The 23,590-nt window shown below is 40.2% G+C and overlaps 1 protein-coding gene across 1 annotated transcript in view; it reads left to right on the forward strand.

Moving 5' to 3' along the window:
* CAVIN1 (caveolae associated protein 1) overlaps positions 1-21,846 on the forward strand; it is a 36,206-nt gene extending 14,360 nt beyond the window's left edge. Inside the window, exon 2 of the mRNA XM_026710696.2 lies at positions 19,314-21,846. Coding sequence (XP_026566481.1) covers positions 19,314-20,003 — 690 coding nt within the window. The 3' untranslated portion in view covers positions 20,004-21,846. The remainder of the gene's footprint in view (positions 1-19,313) is intronic.
* The last annotated feature ends 1,744 nt before the right edge of the window (positions 21,847-23,590 follow it).

Genomic DNA, 23,590 nt, shown 5'->3' on the forward strand with positions numbered 1-23,590 from the left:
TTACTTCATCTCTCCCTGCACTAAATGGATGAATATACAAGACTTCCAGAAAGAAAAGGGAGAATTTGGAATAAAATATTTCATTATAGCCAAAAATAAAGGCTATATACCTGCCTCTAGAACTTCTAAATGCTTATTTAAGAAACCTTTCCTGTTTTTTTTTTTCATATTCCAAACAATTTTACTGTTTTATTAAACTAATAAATGGATATATGTTACCAGTGATGAACTTTTGTCTATTTATTTGAAGACTCTTTATTAAATTTTCAATCGAAAGAACTTATTTTGAGTCCAATTTTGGGGATTTAAAAACAAGCTACCAATCAGCTTCCTTTGATTCATCTTTTCTTTTTCCTTCTTCCTAACATGATGAAGTTTAGAGATTTTGTAGATTTCATTTGCACAACTCCCAGGCCAATCCCCAGATAAAAGGATATCTCTCAAAAAATGTTTACATTTCTTAAGATTACATCTCTCCAAGCTCTGTATAATGAGAATTATTTTAGCACATAGTAAGATTAATTTTTCGTATGAATGTAAGTGTAGTGTATCTATTTTAAACATGGTTTTCTTTTCTGTAGCCTTTGGAGAACAGGTCTCTTGTTTTTCAATAGTGTCATAATATGGAGTATAATTGTATTTCACCCTCCACTGAAAGTGAGGTAATTTTCCAAGAATGCCATTGGACAGTTGAGTATTATATTATTATCTTCATGCAACAGTTTGTAAGATCATTCAACAAACACTGATGTGAATAGACTCAGACGGCATCCTTTAGTTGCCATAAGCATTTGGTTGGTATCTATATATACTGAGTTTGCTTCCCTTTCCTTTCCCTTTCCCCATCCCCAGGGCACTAAGTTGAGAAAGTTATTACATGTTTGGCAACACTTTTTTTTCTCCCTTTAATTCTGTGAACACAAATCTAGAATCTGTCTGTCCATTTTCTCCCTTGATTCTTTGTGGAAAATTGCTTTGGGAAAGAGAGTAGGAAATTTCTCAGTGTCCACAATTTAGGTTCAGTTAATAGAGGTATGCAGAGCGGGCTTCTCTTTCATATTTGCAAAGTTAAGAATAAATTTATGTCTCTAGAAAGCAACATGCTTGATAATATGCACATGTTTTCAAAAACTTTGTCTGTCTTGCCCCAGATATTAAAACATGGTAGCAATACACAATTCTTAGTATCTGGCAAAGGCTTTATTATTTGGAGCATCAAACATGCCCTTTTCCTTCCTCTGAAGGCTGAATTAAACTGTTGTTGTTCTGCTCTCTGTGCCTCTGCCACCCTCTGGTTGCATAATGCCCGGCCCTACCAAGCTAGGAACATCACTTGTCTTTGTGCCTTGCTGGCCTTTTATATATGAAGAGGAGTGTTTATTATTAGTGTTGTAGCAACCAGGCAGTTGAGTGTACACATAAAGACTGCTGGATCAGTGATTCATTGCCTAGGAATGTGGACTTGGATGGAGGACGCAGGGAGTGAGAAGGAGAAAAGCTGTTCTGTGGAATTGACAAGTTGGGAAGGGTACTTGTGCAGCTGAACTCTTCTACATTGCCTCCTGCAGTTTCTAAAAATGTATATTTGCCTTTTGCCAGTTGTGAAAAGCAGAAGGCCACAAAATAGAAATATATAAATATGGGGGGGGGGGACACGGACACAAATGAAATAAGACTTTTGTATCTTCCAATCTAGGGTTGTATCTGTACAACCTGTTTCCTTTTTTATCCTTTAACTGGTCTCATATGCAATAGTAAAGTTAAAATGCATTTTGTTTCGTTTACCATGATGTGCAATTCTATTATTGTGCTTTGTAGGCCCAAGCAATCTATACTTTTGCTATCATATAGAGATCCTGTTATGAAGTAAACATGATTTAGATTTGCCCACAACCGCACGTAGGCATTGACATACACCTACCTATGCTATGAAGCAGTTGATAGATAAACACGTTCCAGATAGTTTGCAGATGGGTCGATGCGTACATCTCCCAAATTTCAATTACAAGCTATGTGCAGAAGAGCATCTTGCATGCTGATTGGTTGATCCAACCTTCTATTAGAGGGCAATTGAAATGCAGGCACATTCAAATGACAAAATGGAGTAGCTAGAGGATTTAAGTATAAATGCAGCAGCTATGCAACTGTCCCCAAACAAGTTCAATTCAATGAAGAATTTGTTGTATTCCAGGGACCCCTAGAAATAAAAGTAAAATTCTATCCCTCCCATAGTAACCAACAGCATTTCTCTGCTGGTTACAGAAGAACGAACATTGCTTCTCTGGCAGTCACTTATTTTTTGTGTTGTTTGCAGAGGATAGATGGAGCTTTTTGTTTCACTCCTCTGTTGAAATCTCTTGTTGCTTAAATACAAGTCCAGTGTATTACTAAATGATTTTCATTTTATTTTATCTGGGGAGGTCTGCAGCTCGTTAGTAAGAAAAACAGTAATGACAAAAATCATCTTGTCCAATTATTACTTGGTCTTTTACTCTTGGTTCACAGCTATGTGGAAACATTGGATATGTTGCAGATCTTCCTCTCAGGTCACCCAAGGTAACAAAGAGACCTGATCCAAGCCCTATAAGGATTAGATATAAGTCTGTATATAATCCCAATTCCCCTTGCAGTGCCCCTAGCCTTTAGTGACAGATACACAGAGGCTCATTCGCAAGGCACTCTAATAGTGATAGATGTTTCAAGCAGTGGATTGTTGTGACCAGAATTGCTGTGCTTAAATTCTGACCTCACTCTTTGCTACATATGCCAGAATGGTACTGAACAATCCAATTAGAATTTTAAACAGCAAGTAATGTTCACAATTGATATTAAAACATGATCATCAAACTGAAGAGATCTTCCTTTACAGTATAATGAATTTATTCAGAAACAGACTTTTGAAAGATTTCAAAAACTTTTCTTGGTGCTGATTAGCTTATCTTTCCCTGGGATTTCTCCAGCTGCTTTAAGCATTTTGTAACTTTCAGCAAAAGTTCTCATTTCTTATTGTTCCTATATAACTTCTTAAAAAATAACATCTTCTGTGTTCAGATTTTCAGGTTTTGCAACAAAATTCCTTTACTAGCACACTTAGAACTCATGGACATGTTTTTTTTAATTCATACACCACTTTTGTTCTAAGATGCTTACAAGTATTTAAGTTGCGTTAGATGCAATAAATTAATATTAGTGACAATATGTGATTTCAGAAATTAGAATAGATCAAATGGGTACATGGTTATTAGTGTTCTATGGCTAATTCATAAAATTGATTGGCTTACACAAAATAGAACCACTTGAGTTGTTTACAAATAGTCCTTGACTTACAATCAAATTATCAATCCAAACATAAAGGATGACGTCATTGACTGAATAGCTTAACAACAGCAGTCATGGCTGCTGTTGTTAAACAAGGAATGTATGGCTCAATAAGTGAGAACTTTGTATAACTGCAATTTCTCCAGATTGGTTTCAACAGAATCCATGTATGGGATGCATTCAGCTCTGTTCGGCTATAGACTGAATAGAAAAAAACTGAAGACACACACCCTTTGGGCCACCATCTCCATTTCTTCTATTCAGTCTCGGCTGATATAGATGGCTGCTCGATAGCTCCTCTGTTTTTTATAGATAGAGAGATGCTGGCAGCTTAAGAATTAATTGATGTTTTATTTTGGACTATCCATACAACAATCCTTAAGGACTACAAGTATTACAGGCTTTAAATTGCCTGTGTGCTTCTTTCGACTGTAGGAACAGCTACGGGCTTAGCGAATGGCCTGCCTGTTCTTCAACTGAGTCTCTCACAGCGCCCAATCGCTTTTTCCTCCAACTCACTCCCAAAACCTAGAAAAAGGAATTGGGGGCGTTGAAGACTCATCTGCCTGCTGGGTAGCCTGCCTGCATTAAGGGAGCGCTACCCAGTCAGCGCACGGAGATCGAGGTATGGAGCCAGGAATGGTTAGCACCTAACAGCTGACTGGTGGACACCCGTTTGGCACTTTATTCGAGGAGACCGTTGGTTCCATAACACCGGAAGGTATCAAGGGGCTCCTAAATTGAAAAGCCTGACAAGCCTGCCCAAAAGGAAGCGCTGCCTAAGCGCAGCTATGGATCAATTGGAATGGTAATTCTGGCGCTGTGGCAGTTAGATTTGGTGGGAGTGCCATTTTGAGGTAGACGGCCATTTTCCTAACCAAGTCTAGTGTGCTTTTAAACTGATCATTTTGCCGCTGCACAGCCAAACAGCCTGGTGCGACCTTTTCTATTTTTTTTTCTGTTGATCAGTCAAGCAGTCTGGTGATCCTTTTCTGCTTTTTTTTTTTTTCCTTATGTTGCAAAGTCACAGTCAGGAGGTCTTTTTTCTGTGGATCTATCAAACATGGCCTCTAGCCAGTGATTGATATATGGATTGTATAATCATTTAAATATTCAGGGAACTAATCCATATTACCAGGCATTTTATTGGCTATAGAATAGAGCCAGGAGTTTCAATCTCCCTTGAGAGCATACTTACCATTTCCATCGGAGTTAACTTCACCTTATATAGATAGAGTATTTCTACTATATCCAGTAAGATCATGGATGAGTCTTCCAGCACCCTGTCTCCATATTAGGCTGCTGCCACCCAGCAAAAAGGTAGGGGCAACAAACCTGAAAAACCAGAGGTTCAGCTCAGGAGGCAGCAGACAAAATCAGGGCTAAGGCCATAGCCAGCAGGAAAACCAAGGCAGACAAACAGGCCGAGCGTTGGCTACATAATGCCTTGGTAAAGCAGGTAGAAAAGAACTCCAGAGAACAAGAGAAGCTAATTCAAGTAAGTCCTCCCAGGGAGAATCAGACAAGTCAGTCAGTCCAATCCCAAGAAGATTTAGACATAGAAATTCCGGGCAAACAGTTACAAACACTCAGGCTGCAGAACCCCCAGGTTGCTCTCATTGGAGTGGCCCAGCCCCATTGATGCCTTCTTTTCCAAAGCCAGTGCAAATGCAGCAGGCTGGGGCAGGAGGGCAGTTAATGCCATTGGAGGTACAACAATGGTTCACCCAGTTAATTAGCCAGGGAATGACTGGTAGAATTCAGCAGAGGCAACCTGTTCAGATAGATTCTAGCATAGGCTTCTCTCACCGCTGCAAACATCACCATCCCCCGAAACAATTTGTACTGCTCCAACCTTACTCTCCTGTCTCCTCAGAGAAGGAATTATCAGATTATTCCATGGAGGAAGGAGAAATTGAGACACTATCTGAGGAGGAGACTGAATCAGAAAAATCCGGATTCAAAGGACTCTTTAGGCCTCATTTATTTAAAGCATTGCTGGCCAAAGCCAAGAACGCCACTGGGTTGGAGTTTAATACCAATTCTCTCACATAAGCCAGGGGGTAATAAAGCCCTTTTCACAGACCCAAAAGAGGAAAATGAAGTTATTCCTTCCTATGAACTCTTTTTTAATATGGTCCAAAGACAATTAGATCTCCCTGGTTTGTGCCCTGGTGTGACTGTGTTTGATAACCATTTTTACAATGTTGACACACCAATAGCAGCAGCATTACAGCTTCCTGAGGTCAATGATGTTATGTGAGCACTCGCGTCTTCTTCAGCCACATTTAATGACAAAGATGATGTCCTCAAAAGTGAGGACAAAAAGGCAGACTTAATGTGGCAGAAGACACACCAGGCAGCAACTTGAGTGGTCAAAACTGCCACAGCAACATCCTTTTTCACCAGTCGTCGCTGATTTGGCTACGGAAAATGCCAACAAGTACCAACTAGCAACATCAGAGCTCATCGAGATTTCAACAAGGTGATTGCTGCATCAGAATACATGGCAGATGCAACACTGAACTCAGTGAAGTTCTCATCTTGCGCCCTGTCTTTGGCAGTGGCTGCCTGCCGGTTATTGTGGTTCAGCTACTGGCAGGCAGACACCAAAAGAAAATGGAAACTTGCATCAGCTCCATATAATGGTGGCAAACTATTTGGTGCCCCATTAGATCCCATGCTCATTGAATCAAAGGACAAATGTAAGATCTTGCCATCAGTCTTGAGGAAAAGAGAAACCAGTTTCTCACCCTATTACAGACATTCCTTTCATGCACCTTTCTACAGGGCAATTAATTAAAGGAATTAAGGAAACTTTGGCCAGCGGCAGGACTCCCAATCTGTACAAGGTGGCTGTTACAAGGCAAGATCGCAGCCTCAGGCCAAACGGCCATTTTGAGGGTCCTCCAGCAGGCCCTTTCACAAATAAAAATAACCAATCCATGGCTCCTGTTGGCAGCAGACTTCAGTTTTTTGCAGACCAATGGGAGCAAACAACCTCGGATGCTTGGGTTAGATAGACAACAAGGCTGGGTCTAACTCTTGAATTCCAATCCTGTCCCCTGAGATTTTTCATCTGATGCCCGGTGTCGATAAATACCTCCAAATGAAAACTGATGGTGGAGGCAATTCAGCATCTCCTAACAATCCAAGCTGTGGAAGTTGTCCTGGAGGAAGAACAGGGCCACAGATTCTATTTGATGTTATTATGGTTCCCACAGCGTCAGTGGGGTGGAGGGCCATTTAGAACCTCAAAAGACTAAACTCTTTTATTATTTATTGTAGGTTCAAGATGCACACACTTCCATCTATTTTGAAGAGGGTGAGACATGGTGACTATTTAACTTCAATTGACCTTATGGAGGTGTACTTACATATCCCAATCCTTTCTGACCACTGCCTGTATTTAAGATTTTGTTATGCAGGCAGACACCTCCAATATAGAGCCCTCCCGTTTGGTTTAGCATCTGCCCCCAGGACGTTTACCAAGGTCCTGGCTGCTCTAACAGCTCATCTTAAAACAGTACCAATTAGGATATTGGCTTACTTGGACGATATCTTAATTCAGTCGGTTTCTCAGAATCTAGCTACTAGGGACCTGAGGACCACCCTGCAGACTTCAGAATCTCAGGGGTTCTTAGTTAATCGGGAAAAAGAGCCACTTTGATCCTTCTACCAGGCTATTGCATTTAGGTGCCATAATAGATACAAAAAACGAATTAGTGTTTCTTTCCCAATGAAGAAGAGAGGACATTCAAGAGTTAGCGGCTCATTTCCATTCCACTGGGATGGCTTCCCCTGCCCAAATGTCTCAACTACTAGGCAAAATGGTACCATGCCTTGACATTGTACCATGGGCACTGCTGCATTCCTGTGAATTGCAGTGGTTCTTATTATTATCTCAGAGAACAAAGAAAGGGACTTCACCCATCTGAGTAAGATTGCCAACCAAAGTGTTAACATCCTTGCTTTGGTGGACTTCTTTGGTCTTAGACAAAGACTGTATAACCATAACTACCGTGTTTCTCCAACTATACGGCCTCCACCAATAGGAAGCCCCACCATGTTTTATTGGCATAAAATCAAATTAAGCCCCTCCCCACGGGCCCTCCGCTCATCCCGCCAGGGCTGCGCCAGAGTCGTGTGGGCTGGGCAGAGCTGGGAAAGAGAGCCACAGGGCGTGCCTGCAGCTCACTTTCCTGGCTCTGCCCAGCCCGCATGGCTCTGGCGAGCCCTGGGGATAAGTGGAGGGCCCGGCAGGGAGCGCGCCACTGCCTTGGTGAGAGCCCTGCCGCTGGGCAGGAGGGCCCGCCTGTCAGCTGCGCTGGGCGCCCCAGGCGGAGCTCTTCATGCTCTGCCGGCACCAGGCAGGAATGGCAACTGGGCACTTCTCCCAAGGTGGGCCAATCCTGCGCTGCGGCCCCAGGAGATTCGCCTCCCCACGTGGGGAGCCCTCTCAGGCAGGGGAGGCTTTGTTGTAGTAGGGTGTCATTTTTAAAATAATTCGCTTTACCTTCGAAGGCAAAGGGAAGGCGGCGACAGGAGCACCTGAAACCAAATGTCTCCTCAGGGCTCCAGTTGCAGGGAGGAGCCCTGACTGGCTGCACGTGGCTACGCCAAATGCCGCGGTGTTGCTCTAATGCCGCGGCAGCAAGGGAGAAGGGAAAGCAACAGTGGCGGAAGGTCTCCCGAACATCCAAGCTGTCACCGCCCGCCCACCCGAGGATGCAAGGGGGGGGAATTAAGTCACCTCCGAAAAGACGGCCTAGACATTTTTTCAGGGGTCAAAAAAAAGTAAGGCCCAGCCTTATTTTGTGAGAAACACAGTACCTATGCTAGTCTTTCAGGATGTGGGGCCCATTTTCAGGACAAGGTGGCACAGCGCACTTGGACCAATAATGACCTCAAACACAATATCAATTGGCTAGTGTTAAGAGCGACCCACCTCGCTCTCAAGGAATTTGAGTATCTAATTGTGGGACAGGAGGTGCTACTCCTGATGGATAATGTGGCCACTAAGGCGCACGTCAATCATAGCGGGGACACAATCCAGGACATTACCAAAAGATGCTTCTCGCTTCTGCAGCTGGACAGAACAGAACTTGATTTCAATCAAAGCTGAATATATTTCAGGGGTGCTGAATGTCAGGGAAGATGGGTTGAATAGATCCACAATAGATCACGCAGAGTGGGCCTCCATCCTCTTCTCTTCCAAGAGATTTCTAAAAGATTTGGTCACCCAGTATTGGATCTCTTTGCATCTCAGATGAATCATCAGCTGCCTTGTTTCTTCTCCAGGTTCCCATCCCAGGAGGTAGAGGGAGTCAAAGCCCTTTGCTTTCAGTGGCCAGGGTGACTCCTTTATGCTTTCCCTCCATAGCCACTCATCTCAGCAGTCATCAGGAAGACCCTGCAGCAGAAGGTGGAGATTCTCCTTATGGCACCATACTGGCCCAGGAGGCCATGGTTCGTGGACTTGGTCAGTCTGTCTGTGACATGCCCGTGGAGGATTCCCCCTGACAGAATCTCAGCCAGGGCCAATTCAACACCCAGAGCCTCAATGGCTCCAATTGCCCCCCTGGCACTTGAGAGGTGATTGCTGAAGGGGGCTGATCTTTCCTCTCAAGTTATTAACATCATACAGGCGGACAGAAGACAATCCACTATCCAACTTTATGAGGCCACTTGGAGGGTCTTTTGTACTTGGAGTAGGGATAGGGACTTTGCCCCCACTGAGACTTCAATCTCCCAAGTGTTAAGAGTTTTTGCAGCAGGGACTGGACAAGGGCCTTGCTCCAGCAAAAAGTTCGTAGACAGGTGGCAGCACTTTTGTCAGTACTATTATGCACAAGTCAAGACTCATTAACACGGGACCCTTTAATTCGGCGTTTTCTCAAAGGAGCATCAGATTTATGACCTGTGGTCATGCATAGATTTTCCACCTGGGACCTCACCAAAGTGTTGCAAGCCCTTACGGTTTCACCCTTCGAGCCCTTTAGAACTGTCAACCTATAGTACTATCTTATAAAGTAATTTTCTTGGTGGCCATCACTTTGTCCAGGAGGATATCAGAGCTGACAGCTCTGTCAGTAAGAACTGATCTCTGTATATTCCATCCCAATCAAGTTGTCTTGCGGTTGGATCCTACTTATACCTAAAGTCAATTTTCATTTTCATAGGGCGCAAGAACTTATTTTGCCAATTTTTTGCCCAAATCCATCTCACCCTAAAAAAGACTTCTGGCACACACTAAATGTACGGAGAGCCCTTCACATATACATTAAAGAACAGCTTCTTTTTGAAAGACAGTGGCTATGTTTATATCTTTTCATCAGAACTCTTTAGGTCAGAAGGTGTCTTCTTCTTCTTCCATAGGCAGATGGATTAGAGCAACCATTGTTAAAACTTACACAGCACAGGGGTTACCTGCTCCATCACATATCACAGCTCACTCTACACATAGTGCGGCCACTACAGTGGCTTGGGCTACTCAGGCTACAGTGGAGGAGATATGTAGGGCGGCGACTTGGTCCACTCCTTCATCATTCATTAGACATTATAGACTTGACATTATAGCTGCGGAGGCAGTTTTTGGACAGAGAGTCTTGCAAAGGGTCCTGTCAGAAGAACAGACTCAATAGTGGCCAGAATCCCACCCATTGGACAATGCTTTGGTATGTCCCATACATGGATCCTGTTGAAACCATTCTGGAGAAGGGGCATTGGTAGACTTACTGAGAATGTGCCTTCTTAGATGATGTAGACAGGATCTAGCCCCACCCATTTTTCTTTTTCTGGCCATCATGTTTTTTTGGACTATTTAAGACACTACTAATTATGAATGTTATACAAAGATGGGACTCTTGCAACATCTACAAGAAAACCTCGAATTCATCAACAACTGGAGATGGTGGCCCAAAGGGGGTGTGTCTTCAGTGTTGTCTATTTAGTCTATAACCAAACATACATGGATGCTGTCTACACTATCTGAGAAGGCGCGTTCTCGGTAAGTCTACCAACACCCCTTCCAATTTCCTGCCAACTTCCCCATTTACATTGTTTGTTGGAAGCTGGAAGAGGACTTTGGACATTCTGGTTATGTGATTGTGGGGACACATGATCATAGTTCATGTGTCCCCACAGAACTGTGAGGACCCATTGTAAATACCATTTGTTCAGCTTATTTGATTTGAGCAGTTGTTGAACTAACTGTATATTTCTGGGAAGTTAATCTTTCATTTTTGCCACCCTTTATCTATTTTTTAAACTTAATTTTATCTATTCTCTAGCTGATATGTTTGAATTACAGTTCCCTTGATTGCAGCAGCATGGCCGCTACAGTGTTTCCTAATCTGATGGTTCCAGTTGTGTTGAATTCTAAAGAGTTGTTGGTATAGTGGTTAAGATTTTGGCTTAGAAAACAGGAAACCATGAGTTATAGGCCTCCCTTAGGTATGAAAACCAGCTCGGTGACTTGGAGCCAATCATTCTCTCATCTCATTGGATTTGTGTGTGTGTGTAGGGGAATAGGATGAAAAAGGATTATTGGTATATTTGCCTCTTTAAGGTACAGATAAAAAGGGCAAGATAAAATCTAAAAATAATAGTAATTGGGATTCTATTCTGATATTGACTGGGTTCCATAATTTGTGGTGTTATAGTTCCTTGCTGAATTATGGACCACCTGCAAGCAGAAGATCAACAAGTAAGACATGACCTACGTGCACCAATGGGGAGGGTTGGAATTCATCTCTCCTTGTACAAATGTTGTGAAGCCAAGAAGAGATTGATAAGAATCAGAGCTATGCTGTCCGGATATGGCTGGCTTCCAGATATAGCTATGCAACTCTGAAGCAGGGGAAACTTTTGTTCAGGCATTAATTGTGCAGTTTCCCATGGAAGGAAGTGATTCCTGATGTTTCTGGCCAATGATGACTGGAGTCTCTGGGAGATGAAGAATTGCCCTTCCAGGTGTTGTTGTGAACAAAATGATAGACCTGCACCATGAAAGGGGTGGGGGATATCCTGATTCCAAACAGCAGCTCTTTCCCATCCACAAAAGCCTAATTGTAAAGTTTGGACTACAGTTGCAACTTTATTACTTTTACAGATGTTTGGCCTAACAGATTCAAACAGGCTCTGAAAGTCAGCACAGTAGCATGTATGTAAATAGTAAGAGACAAAATTTTTCCTCCAAATGCAAATCTAGGATATTAGCCAGAGTTGTATATTTTAATGCATCACCCTTGAATATTTGCCTTTGTATATAACCTGAATACAAAGTTTTGAATGCAATAAGTGCTGAATAGGAATTGCTAGAAGGGAAAAAGTGAAGATACAGCAGAGCCCCATTGATGTAAGATAGCATAGTGTAGTGATTAAGATGTTGAATTAGGAATGGGAAAGGTGGCAACTCCAAAAAAAAAAAAAGGATTGAATAAGGATTATCTAGATGTTAGGCAATCTTCAGCCACTGAAGAAATTCACTGGGTAACTTTGCACTATATACAGTGAAATGCACCCTAGAAACCTAATACTATATCTATAAAGTCTACAGAGGTTTGAGCCAGGAAAGCGTTAGCTAACAAAAGAAGTGATGAATAAATAAGTGGAAGGTAAAGCACTTTGCATAGAATTAAAGAAGGAAAGATAATCTAAGGATAAAGGTAGGAAAAAAATAGGATTATAGAACCAGAAAACTGGGAATTATTTAAAAGTCTGTGTTTTCTGATGTTCTATGTTAATAGTGAATACTTTTAGAGTATAGCTATGCCATTGTAAGCACCATGTTGTTAGATATGCCTCTTCCATATATGAGATATGCCTCTTGCGTTTCTCCCAATATAACAGTTTCCCCTCCACATCAACTATGTGGTACGTTGAATTGAGAGAGATTGACTACTCCAAGAAACTTTATGTTGAACTTGGGTCTCCCCAGTCCTATTTGCCTGTCTCTAAAGAATCATCTTCGTCAATGCAAATACACAGCTTCATGATAGACTCAGCTCCATTATAGCTGAGTTAGGAAAATCATTCTTTCCTTATCATCAAGATACCTTCTGGATGCTTTCCATAGCTGCACTTTTAGCATAATGGGTCTGGAACATTGAAGACACAAGTAGCATGTTCTGGAAATATGTCCAGGTGATAATAGGAAGTAGCTTATCTGTTTAGAACAATGGAGAAAATAATAGAATATTTTTGTGAAAATGAAATCTGGAAAGGCTTCTTTTAGGAAAAATTTGGAGGCAGTTTTCTAATCTTCCTCCAATTCACTGGTTTTCTTTCCTCCATATTCAATTAATAATTATAACAGTGGAGAAAGGACTGGCAGTAAAAGAATATCAGCAGAAATGGGAAGGATTAAATTTTCCTAAAGTCACTTCATCCCCCCAAAAACTATTTCCATGGTAATTCACTATCACAGATACAGTATGTTTGGACAGCTCTTACTAACCAGTATAAAATATGGTACTGCCATAAATTAGCATATGCCTGGAAGATAAAATTCATTTGAATTTGAATTTGAAAAGAAATATTTGGTATTATCTCATTCTCCGTTTCATATGTGATTCTTGATATTCTTCAGTTAATTGGACTAAATTATCAGACAAGAATGCAATCCCTTAAAAAACAGTGTTCTAATTCATGTTACTGGCATTTCGCTAATCAGTTTTAATTCTTGGTACCTTAAGGAGTGAAGTGACAAAATTACCATCATCCCATTAGGAAGAAAGTGGAAACTTGTTTCATTTAACAACTCCTTAAGTAAAAGGGAAAGACAAGGAAAGCCAAGCTGAAGAGCCCTGCTTGGAAAAATTGAGATGTTTAAAATGTTGCCAGAAGTCTTAATTCTTGTGTGAAGAGAATTGATTTCCATGTTTGACTCCCTTTCCTCCTTCCCCTTAGCCAATGGGAAAGAATTTTTCCAGTAATTCCACAGCTTTCCCCATTCCCACTCTTCAAATAGTACAGCTCCGGGGTCATAAATCTTCCTGTCTTTAAGCTTCTGTCCCAATGCTCTGTATGGTAGTGGCTATTTCCAGCATGGCTTGAGAATGCTAGGCAGGATGCACACTATGTGCTGCTTGGGTGAAAACCAATCTCATTTCATATCTGCTTCCTTCTCATCCACATGTCTGTTGCACACTTTACTTTTGCTTGCAGTCACAATGCTAGGTAAATCTCTTATTTGTGAAAAATGATAAAGGTTTGGGATGACAGATAAAGAGTCGGGCATCTTTTTGATATCTAAGATGCACCGTTAAAATCGCAGTGCTTACATAATTGAAAGTTTCTCATTAAAAAAAAAAATCCTTGACATAAAGAAAATCTAATTAAAATCTTTTTCTCTAACTGCTTTAGTGCAGAAATAATAATGTGAGTCTCCATGCTAGGCTAAAACAATATCATTGTGGCATAGGGGAGAGAGAAGGCTGTGTTACACTGAGAGCAAGTTATTGGGACAGAGAGGGAACATATTTGCAGTGGGTGGGAACAAAACTTAAGGGGTTGAGCTCATGCTCAATGCATGAGGTCACACTTCAAACAAAGTGATGGTTGTTTTAATCAAGATTCACTGAATTAGCCAAAACTGGATACATTTGCACAATAAATTAAATCCAAACCAACCAATATATAGTTGTGCTTGGTGCAATTACTGTGTCCAAATACTTTCAGAAAGCATGGGCATCCCAGACACTGTCTCTTAGGAGGAAGTACAGCTTTTTAGTCTAAAATAGGGCTTGCCAGCTCACAGGCCAAATTAGTCTCACTGCCTGCTTTTATAGGGCGAACAAGCTAAAAATTGGGCAGTTGACTGAGTGCCAGGCCCTGGGCCTCAGCTATTCTTCCCACATGCAGAGGGACATAAAATTCCTTCAGGCTAGCATTGTCCAATGGTTGCCATGCTCTTTGGCCTGACAGCTCTGCCTATAGAAGATAGGCAGGACCTGACCCTTTATAGAAAATGTTTGCTGACTCCAATCAAAAACAGTGCTGAAACCTGGAGCTTCTAATTACCACTAGCTATCCTAACAGAAATTTTAAAAAATCAAGGAATGAGCCATCTTGTAGGGATAAATTTTACCCCATCAAGGACCTCTCATTAGAAATTCTGATCTGTCAAATACTGCAGGAGTCCCCAACCCCTGATTCATGGAGTGGCATCGGTCCACAGCATGCCAGAAACTTGGCTGCACAAACAAGCAAAGCCCCACCCATAGAATGCAGGCAGCACACAAAACCACCTCCGGTCCTCAGAAAAACCTTTCTCCAAGGAACCAGTCCCTCATGAACAAAAGGTTAGAGGCCACTGAAATACTAAAAGCTAGAAAGTGTCATATAAAAAACCCCAATCCACTCAGTTCTCTGGCTTGCTATGCTTAGATAGTCTTCAGCAAGATTGTTTATGTCTAATTTGCAAAGAAAAAGCTGGGTTTTGTAGTAGGATATTCTGAATGCCTAGAATTACCCTTTTAAGAATAGCTGCCCTTTCACCAAATGTCCTAACTGAGCTTACTTCCAATTAGGCTTTTAACATGGATATAATGTATATCTCATTTGCTTTATGTTATTAATACACTTTCCTGAGACTTTTTCCAGCTTCTTACAACTTGTGTGACACCAGTAGTTAACCAAATTTATTTGAGGGAAAAAAAGTTTTGTATCCAAGAGGTGTAATTTTCGCATTTGCAACTAATTAATCAGATAGGGCAGACCTGTCAAACTGGTGGCCTGCAGGCCAGACACGTCACACGCAGGCCATGCCGACCCCAGTTCTGCAAAGGCAAAAAAACATCACAATACGTCATGTGACACCATGTTTGACATCCGTGAGATAGAAAACCCAATCTTCACTCAGGACATTTCCACTGTGATTTTCATTGGTATTCTATCATTTACTTTTTTTTTCAGAATTTCCATATCTAATTATAGCTATCTATTGCAGCTCAGTGAAAAAAAAGTATACAGCTATAATACTAATTTAAATTTTTAAACATCCATTGCTTTTTAATCATTGTTTAGCATGTTTTATTTAAATGTTCTGATTACATTTCCAGATCAACAAATATAATTGTCCATAAAATGTTAGTTTTTAAATGTCATCAGGCAGCCATATTGCAGTACATAAAATAATTTGCATATATAGTGAATTGGTTATTAGTACTCAAAACAAATTTACTGAGGTTAATGAAAGTTTTAAAAGTAGAAAAAGCACAAATTTTTCAGTAATATAAAATGGCAGATGGAATTCTGCTACTTATCTGCAGAGAAAGACCTTTGACAAATGCTTCTTAAAGGTGCCTACTGCTTCCACTTTGGGGGTTCTGCCATATGTTAAGCTAAGTCATAAGTGTTGTGGTTCGCTGGTAGCTGGTGCAGAGGGCAGTGGAATCAGACAGTGGGGAAGAAAGGGGACCAGTCAGAGAGTCTGAAGAAGACTTGGACAAGGATCCTGCATCCAATGCAGGGATGGGGCCAGGACCATCTGGGAGTGGGGTGCTTCAGAGCCTTCGGAGTCTGGCAGCAGCGAAGCAGAGGACCCGGGGAGCCTGTTCCCAGTGCGCATGTGTGCAAAGCTGCTAGAATGCGAGAGCAGCTGAAACAAAAGGGGCAACTCAGGAGTAAGGCTGGGAGGTGATTTCCCCTCCCATAAGGGATAAAAGTCAGGCCTAAATAACGAAACCTTTGCAGGAAGCAAAGTAGTTCTATTGGTTCTGAGTCATCCTTGAAGCTCTGTGTACTTTGGTTGGTTTTTTCTTGTACTTTGGTTGGTTTCTTTTATAATTAATTGGATACTTCTGTTTTTGGCAGCATTCCACAGAACTGAAAGGTATGTACTTATCTTGGGGGACTGTTTAAGATTAGCTCTGGCTGGGAATGAAAACAATTCCCAGAGTTGCAATAAAATAGGTTTTGATTTTAAAACAAGTTTGTGAACAGTTACAATTTACGAAGCCTGGGTCAGCACAAATAAGATGGCTGTTTTGCCTCTGGTTAGGCATGCTGTATAAAATCTGTCATTATGATTTATAAACTATAGTTTATGGCTTGGATCTCCAGTGTGATGACCATATATCTCACTATGCCTACGGACACACTTATTGACATATCCAGCTATTATTTTATTTTTAAAATATTTTTAAAAATATGTGGAGGGGTATTGGAGTGGAGTGAGTGAGCATTTGAATATTTGTTGACTTCTGATGGATGCCTGGACAAGCCCTTTCAATTTCTTGGCAAGTTTTTTGGGAAGTAGTTTGCCATTATCTGCATTCTGGGATTAAGAGGGAACAACTGACCAAAGGCCACCCAGCTAGTTTTGGCCCTTTGAAGGATTAAAAATCATGGTCTCACAGTCTCTAGCCCAGTGTCTTAACCACTACAACCAAACTAATCACTACACCAATCATTTTATAATATACTGGAGGTTGAAAACATGTTTTTAAAATATTGGTGTTACAGTTTCCAAAATATTATTCCCAGTTTTGCATATTGTGTGATTCCAGTCATTTATCCAACAAGTCAAGGTTATGCTAGCCTAGCATAACATATGAGGACTGCCTTCTCCATCCCTTTCATCATTGTTTTAGCAATAGTTTCTGCATCCTGGTTCCAAACCAATGCCAGGCTACATAATATGCTTTCAGGCAGTCTGCAGTATATGGCAGAAATAAAAACAGTCATAATATTTCAGAGCCATGTGTTAAATAAATCCCGCTATTTTTATGTGTTTAAATAATCTTTGTCATGTTCTTTAGCCAAAAGAATCCCAATACAAATATCAATGTTTTTCCCTTTAAAAAAAGATAGGGAGAGGGAAAAAAAAGCAAACATAGGTTATAGTTTAAAGCTGCATTCTTACACTTATATGCCAGCATGACAACAATTTCAGCAGCCGGATGGAAAATGTGCTTTCAGAAAAGCCAAAGTGGGCAGGCATCTTGCAAAGGTAACCCAACCACATAGATTTTCTTTTCTCCTACTGTCCTGCTACTTCCTGCAGCTGTTGCTAGTTAAATAATAATTAACTCTATTAAATTTTTAGCTAATCCAGTCTTTTCAAAAGGCACTTTCAGAACAGTTCTGACATCTAGTAGGTTAATTATTTCACTTTCCCAAAGCAAATGGATTCTGATCTTAAAATAGCTTTTTAAATGAATTTCAAACACAGAATCCATGATGAAATTACTGACAAAAGGCTAGACAAAGTTGATTATGTGCTTTTAAACTATTTTACACTGTGTTAACTGACTTAATAGTATAAGGGTATTTAATCAAATAATATATGTATCTATATTCTATGTATGTATTTCTTTCTTACCTGTCCTGACAGTTGTTTTTTCTCTGTACACAAAGTATACACATATACACACATCTGCCAACTCAAGATGACATTCCATGCATTTAATAAAATGATATCTAATCTATGAAAAAGTATATACTATATCTATCTACCTACCTACCTATCTCATCCTTACATTGCCAAGAAACAGAAAGAGAGTACTGAAAAATATGGTTGCTACTATTGCTCCAGATCTATTAAATATGCTGCTATCTTTAACTGCCCACTTTTCTTTACATTACTTAAGATTTTCAAATCAAACTATATGCATTGGTCAGGGTAGAGAGGAGAATCCTTTGACAATCATTATTAGAGCATGCTAATATCAAAAAAGCATTTTAAAGCAACATATTCCGCCAAGTGAAATTTTCCAAGATCATGGCATGTGTGAGAGCGCCTATGAATAGTTTTGATGATCTAAGATACTTTTGAAAGCTAAGATACTTTTGAAACCTATTAAAGTCATTCTTACACCATCTTTCCTAAAGTTAGCTATCATTTGTAATTTAATAAGAATTGAGCTGCCCAATGTGACATAACCATGAACATCAACCATGTTGCATGTTAACAACATTAGATTTTTCTCCTGCCTTTATAACTTCATGAGTAACTCAAGATGAGTTTACTTATTCAAAGTATCTGCTATTGTTTTATACCTGGGACATCCAAAAGCAAAGAACAACTATAGAACAGATATCTGTTCTAAAGAACATTTGCAAAAAGAGGTCCATAAAATCATACTATGACAAAGCTGAGAATAGCTCCATTTCTGCCACTGACGAAATAGCTATCATTCATGATTTGCTAAGTAATGCTTTGTGCAGCTCATCATTTGTATGGCATTCAAAAGCAAAGTAAGGAAGAATAAGACAATAACATTTTTGCCATGATCAAATCAAAATAAATTTAGTGCAGCCATTAGCCAGCAGAAAGAAAAAAAGAAAATAATTTGTTTTCAAATATACAGAACACCCAACAATAAATAAGTAATGCATATAAAAATATGCTAAAAAGTTTGATTCTTATAGTTAAAACTAATCCAAAATTTAGAATCATAGACCCCCAGACAAATCTGAGGTAGATTCAGTAGAGTAGCAGACATGAAAAAAATGACCAGTGGGTAATGATGAGGCAAAGCCATTTTCAGACAAGTTCAATGGCTCTTGATAATTCTTTGTCTACTTTTATATGTTACTGCACAAAAATTTGGTAATCTTATATATTATTTCAGAAGTAATTTATTATCACTATTTGGCCTTTTGGCCATACAAAAAGAATATGAAATATATAGTAAGTATTGTAAAGATTCCACAAAATATTTATAAATCATGATCCAGAATATGATGCTTAGATATGGAATTTTCTTCAAAGTGTAGGATACCAAAATAACAGAAAGACTTAAACAACAATCAAACAATTTCCAGGTAAGGTTCTACTTTGGTCTATAAATTTTTAAGCTGATTGGGATTGATGATTGCTATCTGTGTTCAACACACTAAAGTATCATGATTAGCAAATCCATTTTAGCTAAAATTAAAAAGAATTACTGCTTTCTTACCATAGCCAAGGGCAAAGTTTAACTGCCTATTAATTTCTAAAAGATCAAAAAATTATGCACACAGTAGTTTTTGTTTATGTTTTGCAGGATGAGGTGAAACTGCCAACCAAGCTGAGCATAAGTAAATCTGTGAAAGAAATGGAAAAAGAGGAAGAAGGGGAAGAGATCCCAGCTGGTGAGGAGCACCCTGGAGAGGATCATATTGAGCTCTCCTCAGATGAAGAAGTTGAAGTTGAAGAGATTATTGAGGAATCACGAGCAGAACGAATTAAGAGAAGCAGCATGAGGAAGGTTGATGACTTCAAGAAGGCATTCTCTAAGGAGAAAATGGAGAAGACCAGGTTGAAAACTAGAGAGAACCTAGAGAAGACCAAGCTGAAGACCAAAGAGAACCTGGAGAAAACCAAGCAAAATCTGGAGAAGACCCGACATAACCTGGAGAAGAGAATGAACAAACTAGGCACAAAAATAGTCACCACTGAACGCAGGGAGAAGATGAAGACTTCCCGAGATAAGCTGAAGAAGTCCTTCACCCCTGATCATGTAGTCTATGCACGGTCCAAGACAGCTGTCTATAAAGTGCCACCTTTCACCTTTCATGTCAAGAAGATCCGTGAGGGAGAGGTAGAAGTGAAGGCCACCGAGATGGTGGAAGTTGGTGGAGATGAGACAGAAAATACAGATCTGCTGAGAAGCGAAAGCCCTGAAATGAGCACACTTCTGCAGATCACTGAGGAATCAGATGCAGTGCTTCAAGAAAAGAGTGATAGTGAGTGAGGCAGGTGGCAGTATAAAAGCATCAAATGCTAAATATGTAATCTTCCACATTTTCCACATTTCCTCTTTTTGGCCTCACGTGGGCATGCGCATGCACACAAACACATGCATACATATACATACATGATATATACAGAATTTTTACAGCTTGCCTCCCCCTTCTTCAACATGTAGCTTCAAGGTGCATTTTTGTATATTTCTGATTCATCATATAGAACATGGAACATACTTATAATCCAGCAAAATACCATTCCTGCTACTAAAAGCTTGCTTTGCCAGCCTGCCATGGCAATACCCCAACTTCCCAAAGGTGCTACCCTAGAAATAATCTATTTCTATGCCCAAGAAGCATGCTGCCTCTTAGCTATCCTTTTTGATGTCAAGAATGCTTCCTGGAGAAACCTAAAAGTGAATTTGTCACATAGAAGACAAAAGCGCAGGCAGGGAAGCAAAGAAAGAATTGGCTCAGTATATCATAGAACTAGGGGATAATGAAGGGAACATGGAAATTACTGCTTGAATTCAAAGATATTATGATACCATGTAATGCCTGATTCAGGCATACAGTCTGTGCATACTCCAATTTCCAAGAGATTATATGGAAAAAGTTGCACTTAGTAGGCCCTATTTCACCAGTAAAAATCAAGTGAATGCCAATAAATATGATATAAACAGGGTACCCATTTGCACTATTGGCTACACAACTCTGTGAAGCTATTTTGCAACATGGTTGAAATAGGGATACTGATCTGGGAGTGAGGAGTGGATGTAAGGAACACTGGACAAGTAGAGAGAGTCAAGGGGAAAAAAGATGGCTCAAGGACAGAGAGTGGATGTGGCCTTATGACAGCTTTATGACAGCTTCAGCTATGAGCAATAAAGGGTTACCAACATCGATTAAACAGGAGGCAACTATCATCTATTCCGTTAGCAATCTTGACTTCCATTCCTGGACTGGATCCAGACAGCACTGCAGGGTTGTTTTCTGCCTATGCCAGGGCTCCAGCAGTAGGCCAGCTTTAACTAGTTGTGTAGTACATGAGTACATGCAGTTTTTACTAAACATAGTAAGTGAGTCAAAGCGCAAGAGTTTGTTAGTACAAGATAATTCATTACAGGGAAAGGGATTCTCAGATACCTTCCCTGAACAATACACCACTCAAAATCACACACATACTGACTTCCATACAGCTACCTCTTTGGCTTGCAGGGGACAGTTTTCAAGCGAGCCTGAAGCCTCGCTTTCTAATCACAGGACAATGGCCTCCTTCCCCATTTTCTGATACATGTAATTATCCTTTCCTTGCATGATTTTGTGATTTACCCCAGCTCCCACCTTTCTGCCTTCCTCACACTGGATTTTCCCCCAGGGTCTCTATGGTCAAGGAGAAAATATTTGCAGCTATGAATCCATCATACGTCTTGCAATTCTGCATACAACGTATCTACCACAAATACCACACCTATATCGGAACTGCCTATTCTAACATCCCCAGAAATGGTTTGGCTATCCACACCTTAGCAAGAAGAAGTGTATGTGTGTAAGGGGTGTTTTTATTGGACTGAGAAGTGTGCAAGCAAGTGAGTAAGGGTTGTTCCCTTTGCACTGCACTTTCCTTCAAGTCTTTCAGTTCTTATCACGGATCTAGAAGAAGAGAGCGAGCCCAGGATGTAAGATATGCTTGGCCTTCAAAACCATCAAAGATGGGATGGGGATCTCTCCTCATTCTGGGGAAAATAAATATGTGGGGAAGAGGGTGCTGTGCCAAGCAGCCGCATTGCTTTTTTTTTTCTAAGACTGCATCCTGGTGAGCAGCATGAATAATAAACTTTCTTTTCTACATGGACAAGTGTAAAGTGTTTTGGGGAACAACATTACACAGGTTAGTGAACTAGAAGCAGGAACATTTCCACAATCAAATGACATTTTTAAAAGTACATCAACACCTCCCTTCTGTTTTTCCTGAGAGCAAGAAATAAATTCAAATAAGAAATGAGACATAGATCCCATTGGGAAGTAGGAGAAGGAAGGGAGACAGCAGCTGCCTCAGTAGAAGCAGGATTGGCCAAATGACTATTCACTCTCTAGAGCAGCCCTTCCCAAAATTTCCAGTTTGCCTAATTTTTGGTTGGGAATGGTGGAAACAGCAATGCCAATACAACTGGAATGTTCTGGTTTGGAGAAGACTGCTAATGGCTTTGATTGTTCACCATATATTTACTATTTAATAGATCTTACCAAAAACAAAGACTTTACAGGGGCTTTTGTTAAAAAATAAATGCAGTATGCAAGAGAGAGATTGCATTTCCCCGTGGCTAATAATGCAGGAAATATCACTAGTACTAAACAGTTGTTCTTGCCCAAGAATTTAAGAGCAGTTGCTCTTCAAATACAAGATTTTAGGGGAAAGACAGTTGAAAAGAGAAAGGAAGGGAAAGGAAACTGATTTTTTTTAATATATACATGCAATCCCCAACTTACTACAACAGTTCATTTAGTGACTGTTACAACAGCACTGAAAAAAGTCAGTTATGTCCGTTTTTCATACAACAATTGCAGCATCTCCATGGTCATATGGACAAAATTTAGACGCTTGGCAACTGGCATGTATTTGACTGTTGCAGTGTCCTGGGATCATGTGGTCATCTTTTGTAACCTCCTGACAAGCTAAGCCAATGGGAAAATCAGATTCACTGAAGAACCGTATTACTAACTTAACAACTGCAGTGATTCATTTAACAACTCTAGCAAGAGAGGTTGTAAAATGAAGCAAAACTCGCTTTACAAATGTTGCACTTAGCAATTGAAATTTTGGGCTCAGTTTTGATTATAAGTCGAGGACTACCTGTAGTTCACCTTGGCTTGCATGATTTTACCTTGCAGGTAATTTGATACGTTGATGGTTCGGCATTTATTTTTTCTCTAATCTCTAAGGCAGCTTTCGCAAATTCTGGTGCCAAACACTTTTCCACACACTTTTGTTTTTTATATTGGCAGTTAAAGAGAGGGAAAGTGGAGGTCACCTAGACTTGATCCACCCGTTCCCCTGTTTTTGTAGCCGCAGAATACTGGAATCTTGCTGGAAATGGGGAAAAAACGTGATGAAGTGATGGAAAGAGATACAGACTACCTTGTTCTATAATGTGGGAAATATTACATTAAATGTTTATGCTGCCTGACTCAGTGATTCTGGGCAGTTCACAACTATCAAATTGAAATAAAAACAATAAAACAGAAGTGATGATAATAGTAAGGGCAACAGATCAGATTGAATGTGTTGAGGGGTCTCACTCTCCGTTGCCAACTTTTTAATTAAAGTGTTTATATCCCATCCTTTGAACCCAAATGAATATCATTAAATATTCATTTATTATATTTATATATCACCCATTTCACAGAAATATGAGTCTAGGCAGAATACAATAAAACCATAAAAATAGAATTCATATTAAATGCAAACCATTATCTTCACTCTTTTTGGAAAGCAACCGAAACGCCTGATACCGCTTTTTCTTAATAGCTGGGACAAGAGAAATTTACAGTGACTTTCCCTGGCGGGTGTGGAATCAATCTTAGCTTCTTTAAT

The sequence above is a fragment of the Pseudonaja textilis genome, chromosome Z, assembly GCF_049901715.1.
Source record: "Pseudonaja textilis isolate UNSWEBS1 chromosome Z, rPseTex1.2, whole genome shotgun sequence".
NCBI classification, from domain to species: domain Eukaryota; kingdom Metazoa; phylum Chordata; class Lepidosauria; order Squamata; family Elapidae; genus Pseudonaja; species Pseudonaja textilis.